Source organism: Chiloscyllium plagiosum, chromosome 5, assembly GCF_004010195.1.
Source record: "Chiloscyllium plagiosum isolate BGI_BamShark_2017 chromosome 5, ASM401019v2, whole genome shotgun sequence".
NCBI classification, from domain to species: Eukaryota; Metazoa; Chordata; class Chondrichthyes; order Orectolobiformes; family Hemiscylliidae; genus Chiloscyllium; species Chiloscyllium plagiosum.
Window position 1 is genome coordinate 107,463,615 of NC_057714.1, and position 12,766 is coordinate 107,476,380.

At 40.2% G+C, this 12,766-nt stretch overlaps 1 protein-coding gene across 1 annotated transcript in view; it reads left to right on the forward strand.

The window, feature by feature from the left end:
- The window catches only part of kmt2ca (lysine (K)-specific methyltransferase 2Ca), a 502,252-nt gene that overhangs the window by 94,644 nt on the left and 394,842 nt on the right, over positions 1–12,766 (forward strand). Inside the window, exon 2 of the mRNA XM_043691052.1 lies at positions 8,689–8,850. Coding sequence (XP_043546987.1) covers positions 8,690–8,850 — 161 coding nt within the window. The 5' untranslated portion in view covers position 8,689. The remainder of the gene's footprint in view (positions 1–8,688; positions 8,851–12,766) is intronic.

Here is a 12,766-nt window from a genome sequence, read left to right on the forward strand (position 1 = left end):
CCTCGCCCCCTGTTATTTTAAGAACAAACTGGTGTAAATGTCTGATCTGATCATACTTTCTAATGCATGAGCAAATGTATTGATTACAGATATTCATTGTGTACATATTTCAAAATCTTTGCATTAATTGAAGTTGTTCATTTATCCCTTTTTAGCTTTAAAAATGTTAGATCATTGAAACATTATTTTCATGAAAGCTGAGACATGTTTAGCCACTACAGGTAACGATTCTATCGCCAAACCAACCTGGCTGCAACCAGAGTGTTAGATGAGCTGGTGCCAAAACTAGCTGACTTATTTAGCCACTTTTGAGCCAATTCCATTTACTGTTTGGCTCCAGAAATATTTTTCTGTGGGTGGGCTGGCCTTTCATTGCAGCGCTGCAAGCCAAATATTTGACTGATGCCTTGTTGTTTGAGACTGTTAATCATGCTTCCAATCAGTTTGCATTGGAACTGCTTGATTTGTCCAATAATGTAGCTGGGCCATTTGCACAGGTTTGTTGAACTGATGAGGTTTGGCTTCAGGAGATTGCATTTGAGTGATATGGGCCAATTCTGGTGTTTGGCTTGTGGAAGAAGTTGTCTTTGCTGCGCTAGAGTTCATTTCTTGATGGCTTTCATCTGCCACGTTTGGAGTACAGTACCAGCTATAGAGGAATTGAAATCCTATTCCAAAAGAAGCATTTTACAATCTAAAAGTCTATAAAAGTTTATGTATGCAATCGCTTAATTTTGTTTCTGCAAGATGCTTATTCCAAGGATAAAATGCCAACTAGTTGTTTTTGACTTCTTTCTGTGACTCTCATTCTCCAGGGTTTTTTTTAATACTATAATTTTCCCTGGAATGTGAGCATCGTGGACAAGGCCACTATTTGTTCCATATTCCTAATTGCCTTTGAAAAGAGCAATGTCTGATTTTTGCTTTGAACTTACTAATTCTGAAACAAGTTGCTGCCACTTGTTTCTCTAACTTTTCTCACCACTTCCTGTTAGAAACTAGACTGAATAGATTCTGTTCACTTGCAGGCACTGAAACTGCCTTGATCAATCTCAAACAATATTATTCTGCAGTATCCTCTCTTGAACTGAGTATAACCTTTTGACATTATTCTTCTTTCATTTGTGATAAAGTACTTTTGTTTCAGTAATAACTGTTGCATTGTGACCTGCATATCTCTTGCAATGGTTTTTCCTCCTGACCTTGGACACTGTCTCCTGTTCCTTACCAATGTGTTGATGCTGTTGTTGACGATACCTACAAACACTGGTTCAAATTTAATTTTTATATCAATGATACACTCCTTTCAAAACTCATTCGTGTAATTTCTCCCGACTGGGCTATTTTTCCTGTAGTGCTGAAGGCTGAGGTGATGATTTTATAAACCTTTATAAAACATATGAAGGGTATGGAAAGGGTGAATAGCCAAGCTCTCTTCCTTGGGGTGAAGAATTCTAAAACTAGAGGGCATAGTTTGATAAGGTTATGTTGTCTTTGGTTTTTTTTTAAGAGGGGTTGTAAAGTCAGTGGCACCGAAATGGCTAACAGACATTGTGTAAGTCAACAATTCAAGGAGGCCTTTAGGTTTTTTAAATTACAATTGTATAATGAAAGGGGAGTGGCCAGTTCTCCCAGTTCAAGTTTTTTCTAGCTTGGTTCATTTTTTTTAGCAGGGAGTCCGAAACTAGACAGGGAGTCCGAAACAGAGAAGCAGCTACAGTGAAAAAAGATTCCATGCTTCACTAAATGTCTTGCCTGAACTTTCTTTCTGAAATCTCTCCTCCCTGTAAGAAGAATTTACCTTTTACCAAGCGATGTGTATATGGGATTTAGTGGGCTTTGGAACAGCTTTAAGTTGTGATTTTGAGTCAGTTATGTTATCAAGTAAGTTGTTATTCTAAATTCTGTTTTCTTTTGTTCATGTTTCATATGAATATTTAAATAATTTCTTGTTTTACTTTAAAGCTGAGTGATTTGACCAGCTGCATCACTCCTCAAACATCCACCCCACAAATGCCTTAAAAAGAAAAATTTAGGGTCTGGGCTACCTTTAAAATGTTTTGAAGGGGTCTGGCCTGGTCCATAACAAAGATGTAAAAGGGACCCAAGGGGCAACTTTTTCACGCAGAGGGTAATGTTTGTATGGAATGAGCTGCCACGGGAAGTGGTTAAAGCTGGTACAGTTACAATGTTTAAAAGCCATCTGGATGGGTATATGAATAGGAAGGGTTTGGAGGGATATGGGCCAAATGCTGGCAAACGGGACTAGATCAGTTTAGGATATCTAGTCAGCACGGTTGAGTTAGTCTGAAAGATTTGTTTCTGTACTGTATATCTCTGACTCTAATATGGTTCTGTGTTGCTTTGTACTAACGTTAAGTTGTCGCTGAATTAGGACCTTTCATAACTTCACTTTATTGAAAACAAAGCCATCCAATTCAGACCCTACCTTAGTTCATTGTCCTATTTCCCTTTTTATGTGTATTGGTTTCCCTGAGCTCATCAGAAGTATGTTATCTGAGTATTCTGATCAAGACTGTGATTCACTCACCTCATTGTATTTTCACCAAGGTTGTCAACCTCCCGGTCCAAAGCATAATCACGCTTCACAACTCCTAACATCTGGACTCAGCTGCAGCACTTTTGCTGCCTTAAATTCATCTAAATGTTTTCCAGCTCTTTCAGATCTATGTTATATTCCATGTTGCCATTCATTTATTGCCAGTTCCATGTGGCCCCCAAATGGATCTCAGTCCCTCAACTTGTTAGGAATATAGGAATATGTTAGGTTGTTTTCCTGAGGTTTCACACATGGGATACAATTTGCGCACACCACCTTCTGCATACAGTTAAAGTTTGTTAAAGCTTGTACAAGCTAGGTGACCTCCTTAGACCCCCACCTCGCAGGCGTGAGACATCAAGTCAAAAGAGGCACCGAACAAAGAAAATACATCTCCTTTATATATGATTTGGAGATGCCGGTGTTGGACTGGGGTGTACAAAGTTAAAAATCACACAACACCAGGTTATAGTCCAACAGGTTTAATTGGAAGCACACTAGCTTTCGGAGCGACACTCCATCAGGTGAGGAGCGTCGCTCCGAAAGCTAGTGTGCTTCCAATTAAACCTGTTGGACTATAACCTGGTGTTGTGTGATTTTTAACTCCTTTATATAGGTCAGTTGGCCATGCTTCCAGATACTCTGGCTGGTCCACCATAGTCACATACCATTCAAGACAACCTCACAGTTACATGCTCCCCCATGGTAGGATGCGATCATCCTCAGATGATGTAAATGTCAATACCCTAATCCTGGGGAATCATGCAAACTATTTCTTGACTCAGTGATTCCCCAAGACAATGCAGGTGCGACATACCTAGCTTCAGGGGATGGCTAGAAAGCATTTCTTAATGGAAGAGATTGAAAGTTTATTTTGATAATAGTAGACGGAGTAGGACCAAATCACTGTCCAATTGGAGTGGGGGTCATTCGTATTCTTGCATGAATGTCATCCCCACCCACTTCCAGAATGTTCACTCAATGCAGTTTAACTCTTTAATATCACATTAATGCCTGATAGATATTTCCATTTAATCTTTTACGATTACGAACAGAGGTAGTCTACTTGCTCTTCAAGCCTGCTGCACTGTTGAATGCAGTAACGGCTGATCAAAATGCTTTCAATTGCATTGACCCACATGAATCCCCTAACCGTGTATGCCATTGGCAATCCGAAGTCTATCGATCTTGACTTTAAATATACTGAAAGACTCAGCCCTATGAAATAGAGAATTCGAAAAATATATAACCCTTTGAATGAAAACAAAATTTCCGTATCTTGCTCCTAAATGGCATCCCACTGGATCTACAATACCCAACCAGGGGAACTATCTTACCTGTATTTTTTCCATCAATCTGTTAAGTATTTTGTAAATTTCAATGAGTTCACCTCTCATTCATTCTTTGAAACGTTGAATACAGGTCCGGTTTGCCAAATCTTTCTTTCTTAGAACGGTCCAGCTTACCCAGGAACAAATCATCTGGTGAATCCTTAATTGCAGTCCCTCAGTGGCAACAATATAGCTTTCCTTGGTAAGGAGACCAAAACTGCACATAGTACTCTAGGTGTACTCTAATCAAGCTATACAATTTAAACAGAGCTTCCAGATTCACTGTTCGATATTCACTTTCAATAAAAGCTAACATTCTATTAGCCTTCCTGCTTGCTGCTCCTGTGTGGTACCCTTCATTGACTTATTCACAAGTGTCCCAAGTACCTTTACACTTCTACACTTTCCAACATCTTTTCACGTCAGTTCCTCCTACCAAAGTGAAGTACCTCACGTTTTTTCACATTATATCCGACTCACTAGGCCTGTTCAAATACTCGCAAGAAAGCTTTACATCCTCTTCAGAACATGTACTCGCTTTTTAATCTTTTTGGATTTTAATGGAGTCTTCTGCTCCTGTTAGTTGCTTAATTATTCATTACCCCTAACCCTGCTTACAAGTGCATTTAGCAGGTCAGACGATGGCAGGATTTCAGAGCTTGGGTCTGATTTGTTGGTTGAGACGTTGTTTATCCCCAAGACTTCAGTTACAAGAACAGGGAAAGGGCTGAATATTTATTGATCAGTCAGAAGGTTACTTGTTAAATCATTTTTAGTCATTTGCAATATTTTGGTCAACATTTCTTTTTGTTTGAGTTGAGCATCACAAATGAGGGTACCATTTATTGCCAATCCCTAAATTGCATTTGGAAAGGAGACGGTGAACTATCTGAACTACTAAAATGACTTGTATAATTAACAATGTGAAAGAAAAATGCTTGGCTGGCTGTAGTTGCAAAGAAATGTAGAGTTTGACAGCGATTGTTAGAGAGCAGACTTTTTTGATTGGTTCTCCTGTTGCTGGACTTAAATTTGAGTTAATCAAAGTTTCTAATAGGGCCCTTTCCAAGAATGAGCAGGATTGACACAAAATTAACTTAGACCTGTTCCCATACAACTTGGATGCTACACCGAATGGAATGCTGTTCTTATATCTTTGTTGAATCAATATCAGTAGTCGGGGTGGGAAATTCCCATTCAGAGAGCACTATTCGTTCAAGGACCAAAGGAGTGCATCTGGTCACATCTTGAAATCTATTGAAAATCTTAAATTACATGTTTAGCCACTTGTCCTCAGGTCTGATGCTTAACAATAAAATTATTGCTTCAAATAATTGTTGAATGAATTAATGATTTAAATAGGTTCTACTTTGAAATTCCGATCCAAGTATGCATTCCTTAAACCATTTTAGCAATAAATAAGATTTGGCAATGAAGTTTTCTGCAGTACACACTGGTGACCCAATTAATGTTAAAGAATATCAGGGAGGAAGTTAGTACTGATATCATCATTAGAGAACTAGTAGTAGCCAAACTAATGGGATTAAAGCTAGATAAATCCCCTGGTTCTGATGGCTTGCATCCTAGGATCCTCAAAGTAGTAGCGATATATAGTAGATCCTTTGGTTGTTAACAAAAATCAATGGATTCTGGAATGTACCTGAGGATTGGAAAGTTGCTGATGTGATACCCATTCTCAAAAAGAGTTAAGTCATAAGATAAAAGCCCATGGTATTGGATGTAGCATATTGGCTAAAGGGCAGGAAACCGTGAGGGTTTCTTTTTCAGGTTGGCAACCTGTAGCCAGTGGAATTCCACAGGGATCACAGATGTTTATTAGTGACTTGGAGGAAGGAAGTGAAATGCCAAGCTTGAAGATAACGCAACAGGTCAGGCTGTGAGGGAATGCAAACAATTAAGAGAAAGATTGATAGATGAAGTAAATGGACAAAATATGGCACTTGTAGTATATGTGGGAAAATGAGAAGTTTTTCATTTTGGAAGGAGAACAAAAGAACAATATTATTTAAGGGGTGAAAACTGCAGAAAGCTGCAACACAAGGGGCTTGCAGGTATTTGCTCACTGAGCACAAAGCTTACAAATGGGTTCAGTAGATAATCAAAGGCTAATGGTATGTTGGCCCTGACCTTGTTAATGTTCTTGCCAGTTCATATCCTGTGCAGACTAACTTGTATGCCTTATTCTGTTCCTTTTTTAAACCCTATGGTCTGTATGTCCTGCTCACAAACAAATTTTTCACTGTACTTAGGTACACGTGACAATAAGTTAGATCAATCAATCAATGTTCAGGGGGTTGGAGTATAAAACTAAGAAGTTTCAATGCAACTATACAAGGTTCTTGTGAGTACACATTTGTATTACTGAGATGTTTTGGTCCCCTTGTCGAAGGAAAAATATCACTTCATTGGAGGCAGTTCAGTGACGGTTCACTAGGATGATCCCCAGTATGGAGAGATTGTCTTATGAGCAAAGATTAAACAGTTTGGGACTCTATGCACTGGAATTTAGAAGAATGAGAGGTGAACTCATTGAAACATATATGGGATTCTTAATGGGCTAGATAGCATGAATGCTAGAGGATGTTCCCCTCATTAGACGGTCTAGGACCAGAGACCATAGTCTCTCAATAAAGGGGCATCATTGTCAGCCTGAGAGGAGGAGGACATTCTTCGGAGGGTTGTGAATCTTTGGAACTCCTTGTCACAGAGTTGTCAAGGGTAGAGGTCTTGGGAATATTTAAGGCTAAGGTAGGTAGATTCTCGATTAGTAAGGGAATCGCGGGTTAAGGGAAGGCGACCGGAAAGTTGATATAAGGAATGTCTGGTGGCTCATGATCATACATGATCCTGTTGAATGAAAGAGCAGGCTGAAGGTGCCAAGTGGCTTACTCCTGTCTCTGTTTCTTACGGTCTTATTTATGGATGGGCAATAGATGTTGCCCTTCATAACGATGCTCACCCCATGAAAGAATTTTTTAAAGATTAACTAGAATTTTGTAGATGATGGAAAGACTTTAACTAGTTAGGATATGAGCTACTTGTCAAAAAATACCAAACTAGCCTTTCCCCTGTTAAGGTAGCCAAAGCCCTGAGAACTGAACAATCTCTCAACCAAGAGATCACATTAAAGCTCTTCAACGTGCGTCATCCAATTGTAAATAATCATAGATAATTAAGCAACTAACAGGAGAAAGAGACTCCAGAAGTATAACGTGAAAAAATATATAGGAGAAAGTGAGAACTGCAGATGCTGGAGATCAGTGTGTGTGTGTGGTGCTGGAAAAGCACAGCAGGTCAGACAACATTCTGAGGAGCAGGAGAATTAGTGTTTCGTGCATATTCTTGATGACGGGCTTATGCTCAATGTCGATTTTCCTGCTCTTCGGATGCTGCCTGACCTACTGTGAAGAATATTTTTCATGGATGCGTTTATTTTGGCACTGAATTCAGTTGACCTGATTATTAATAAATTATCTGTACTGAAATGTGAAGATTGTAGTTGATGTATCAATGGATGTTTTTCAGTTTCATGAAAGAATTTTGAATGCGTTTCACTTTTGCCTTGTTGCATTTTGTTTCCACATTTTGTGCAAATTCCTTTTGATCTAATAAACAGACTTATGGCATAATTTTATTGGTCCTAATTTCGCAGGCTGAGTGGAATTGGGTGTTGGGATGTTGATTGTTTCTATGATTCCTAGCACAATTAATTAATTCCTGTTCTCAACAGTTGTTATCTTGTACAAAGTAGTCAAAAATGGATTTCAGACTCTTACTGCACCACCAGTCTCTTCCCCCCCCCCCCCACCCCCTCCTCGCTGTCCTCTTCCCACCCCCAAAAAACGACAGGTGATTGAAATTTCAGAGTAAACCACTTTGGGCTGCATTTGGGCATTCACTTGTTTTTGATAAGTTATAATTTGTCTATTGGGAATCTGTGTTGAAACTTTCAAGGCATCCAGTCAGTTCTTGATCTGATTTGCAATTGCTGACTCACTGAAGATAGTGGATTCAAGACGTGTTGTTTCCTGGTTCAGCTTTGCCAATTAAATTATGACACAGGATCACAATGGAGAAGGTTTTCACTTGAAATTGGCAATGCAAAATTCAAACCTGGTGCAATTTAACGTAGTTTTCCCCACTTAACCAGTTTATGTTGCTTAGTTATCTTTTGAGAATTTTTGACAAGCAAGCCTTAACATCTAAAATATTATGCCAACCACTGATTCATGGCATTAATCTCTGGTAACTTTGAATGCCCTGTTGTGTTCTTTAGGTATGAAAAGTAGCTAAATGTACAGTATAGTGATGCTTTGCTGTTTAGTAAAAGACAAAAGGCTTTTCTACTTCACTGTTCTTTATTACTCAGTGTTTATTTCTTTTTGGTGTCTTTCTTCAAAGTTTGTTTGAACCAAGTCACTGACAAAGTGGTTAGTCGGCAGGCACTCTTAAAACAAATGGAGTTTTAATCGATGTAACAGTGAATCTTACTAGGATTGGTGATTTAAAATGGTGAGGCAAATAAAAGCCTTTCAATAATAATGCATGTCATACCCAAATTCTGCAATGAAACAATGAAGTCCTTTACAGTAAAACAAGTCTGTGTTAGCAGCTAATGGTGAAATCTATTATCACTACGAGACCGTGCCAAGGAGCAATGTTGTGTTTAAAGTAAAATGTTCACAGAAGCATCTAAATCTCTGGCTGTAATTAGTCTATCAGATTCGATGTTCACTTTTGAATTCCCTAACCTTTTTATTTTTTCACTCTTCTTAGAATGTCATCAGAGGACAAAAGTGTGGAACCTTCTGACCTGGGACCGCCACCTCTGTCTGCTGCCCTAGTGACTGCTCCTGTTGGTAGCCCTGTAAATAACGACAAACGACCACGGGGCCGACCTCGCAAAGATGGCACAACTCCTCTACAGAAGAAGAAAAAGTAAGTGAAACCTGCAAAGTAATTGGCACCAATGAAATTAAAACATTATTTATTTGCAATAGGTTTGTGCTGTGATGTTGAAGGCTCTTAAGATATGGCAAGTAATATTTTGACTGTGTTCTTAACCTATTAAAGTTTACATGTATTGTAGTCTTTTTTTTTTGAACAATTCGTGTCAGAGGACAGTGCAATGACTTGACAAATATTAATTTCTTTTTGCACTCTCCATTTCATAAGAATTCTTGGAAATAAATCTGTAGTATTTTTTTCTCTCCTTGAGATACTTTGATCAGTAATTTTGAGCCCTTGTATCATATAGATCTTCAATTCATATGACATTCTAGTGTACTTGTCACTTGACAGTAAAGAATATAAATATTGCTGAAAAGAGGCACATTGCCAAAGCTTTTCATCCTGTACTTATCAGGATGAATGCAAGAATGAAACGGTTCAAATAATCACAGCAATTTATACTACAGGAAATAAATTTGTGTACATTGTTGTGACTGTTTGACATTTGTCATTTTTTGGTTTGACATGCTGAGTGTAGGATGTAAAGCTTTGACAACGCATTTTGCTTCAGCACTACTCTCAATTATTTTGGGTAAGGTGAAGGAGTGTCTTATTTTTCATCTTGTAATAACAGAACATACTGGTTGATGGGTAGGATAACCATCCAGTTGGTACAACAAAAGGAGAAAATTTATATTCAGTATTTCCAACTCAATGTGACTCCTTTCTCTTTTTTTTCCTCATAAATTAGGGAATGTTTGTTATATTAATGTATTATGTTTCATCCTTGTCATTGGGTTTATTTAGTGTGATTGCATCAGACTTGAATGAGGTATACACAATCCTGAATGGTCTTGATTGACAAGGTTAGTATGGAAAGGATATTTCTGTTGTGGGTTAGCACAGAACTAGAGACGTTGTTCAAAAGTCGGGGGTTACTTTTAAGGCAGATTATATTTTGCCATCTGAGGGTTGTGAGATGTTTGAACTATGACTCAGAAGATGGAGGTAGATGGTCGTTTCATACTTTTGAGGTGGAGGTAGATAAGTGCTCAAAGTGTAGCGCTGGAAAAGCACAGCTGGTCATGCAGCATCTGAGGAGTAGGAGCGTCGACGTTTCGAGCATGAGTTCTTTATCAGGAGTGAGGGTGTAGCCCAAGGGAGCTGAGACACAAATGGATCCCCAAAAGGATCCTTCCACGTCTGACAGAGATTTACCTGTACTTCCACATACGCCATTTGCTGTATCCATTGCTCTCTGTGGTCTCCTATATTGGGAAGACGGGATGCCAACTTGTGGAACATTTCAGAGAACATCTCTTGGGGGTCACGCACTAAACAACCCCACCGTCCTGTGGCTAAACACTTCAACTCCCCCTCCCACTCCACCAAGCACACTCAAGTCCTGGACCGCCTCCACCACTAAGCTCTAGCCACCTGAAGCATGGAGGATGAACACCTCACCTTCCGCGTTAGGACCCTCCAACCACATAGGATCAATGCGGATTTCACCCGTTTCCTCACTTACCCTCCCCCCACCTTATTCCCAGATCCAACCTTTGAACTTGGCACTGCCCTCTTGAACCGTCCAACCTGTCCATCTTTCTTCCCTCTTATCCGCTCCACCTACCGCTCTGACCATTACCCCCCCCCCCCCCCCAACTTCATCTACCGATTGCATTTCCAGCCACCCTCCTTCCTGCTGCTGCTATCCCCCTAAATTTATCTCTCAGCTCCCTTGGACCAGCCCCTCATTCCTGTTGAAGAACTCATGTTCTTCAGATGATGCCTGACTGGCTGTGCTTCTCCAGCACCACACCTTTTGACTCTCAACTCCAGAATCTGGAATCCTCACCTTCTCCTGAAAGATGAGTGCTGCCAAAGCAACTGAGTTTCTCCAACAGTTTTTGTTTTTGTTTTTGTTTGTGCAGAAAGATTAATTTGTGGTAGGCAAGTGAATTAAAGGTCATTGAGACGAGGTGGGAGTAATAAGTTTTGAAATATAAGCAGATCAACTGTGATCTACTAAAGACAAAGCTGACTTGAGGGGCCAAATGACCACCTGCTTTAATTCAAATGTTTGTATAATGTAAAGAGATAGTATATTTAAGCCAATTTGTTGTACCAGTATGCTGTTTAGATGATGATCTCCAAGTTGCTCAAAGAATGCCATTATTTGTCACAGAAGTGCGTCAGTTTCCTCTCCTCACAATGACTTATGGTGAGTGCTCCATAAGGTTTGGAGTATCCTTGTTTTGAAAACTTCGCAATTGCCATACTAGTTCACTACATACAAGAACTCTATGGTACATCAGTCGGAGTAAAAATTGTCTCAAGGTGCTAATAGGAAAATTACTCAATAAAATGTGACACCAACGGGGCCATTAACCAAAAAGCTGACCAAAGAGGTGCCATGAAAACACATGTTATGGCCATTGTGTCTGCACTTGTTGAAAAAAATAACTTGCCCATTCTAATCTTGCATTCCAATGCAAGATCTGTAGCCTTGCAGATGCAAATCCAGGTTCGTTTTACATGAGTTGAATGCTTTTGGCTCCATTTATCAACCTGGGCAAGGCATTTCATATGCCCACCCCTGGGTGTCAAAGATCTTTTCTCCTGTCTCCCCAAGACCTCTCTGCTCCTCCACCTTACTAAGAGCCCTACCGTTAACCCTGTATTCCGCATTCTTATTTGTCCTTCCAAAATGGACAACCTCACACTTCCTCACAATGGACAACCTCACAGTTGAACTCCATCTGCCACTCCTCAGCCCAGCTCTGCATCATATCGAAGTCTCTTTGCAGTCGACAACAGCCCTCCTCACTATCCACAACTCCACCAATCTTTGTATCATCTGCAAATTTACTGACCCACCCTTCGACTCCCTCTTCCAAGTCATTAATAAAAATTACAAACAGCAGAGGACCCAGAACTGATCCCTGCGGAATTCCACTTGTAACTGGGCTCCAGGCTGAATATTTACCATCTACCACCTCTCTCTGACTTCGACCGGTTAGCCAGTTTTAGATCCAACTGGCCAAATTTCCCTGTATCCCATGCCTCCTGACTTTCCGCATAAGCCTACCATGGGGAACCTTATCAAATGCCTGACTAAAATCCATGTATACTGCATCCACTGCTCTACCCTCATCCACATGCTGGTCACCTCCTCAAAGAATTCAATAAGACTTGTAAGGCAAGACCTACCCCTCACAAATCCGTGCTGGCTGTCCCTAATCAAGCAGTATCTTTCCAGATACTCATAAATCCTATCCCTCAGTACCCTTTCCATTACTTTGCCTACCACAGAAGTAAGACTAACAGGCCTGTAATTCCCGGGGTTATCCCTATTCCCTGTTTTGAACAGGGGCACAACATTCGCTACTCTCCAGTCCCCTGGTACCACCCCCGTTGCCAGTGAAGACGAGAAGATCATTGCCAACGGTACTGCAATTTCCTCTCTAGCTTCCCACATAATCCTAGGATATATACCGTTAGGCCGGTGGGACTTGTCTATCCTCAAGTTGTTCAAAATGTCCAACACATCTTCCTTCCTAACAGGTATCTCTTCTAGCTTACCAGTACATTTCACACTCTCCTCTTCTACAATACGGTCCCTCCCGTTCGTAAATACTGAAGAGAAGTACTTGTTCAAGACCTCTCCTATCTCTTCCGACCCAATACACAGTCTCCCACTACTGTCCTTAATCGGACCTACCCTCGTTCTCGTCATTCTCAGGTTTCTCACATACGCATAAAATGCCTTGGGGTTATCCTTGATCCTATCCGCCAACGATTTTTCATGCCCTCTCTTAGCTCTCCTAATCCCTTTCTTCAGGTCCCTTCTGGCTATCCTGTATCCCTCCACTGCTCTGTCCGAATTCTGTTTCCTCAACCTTAT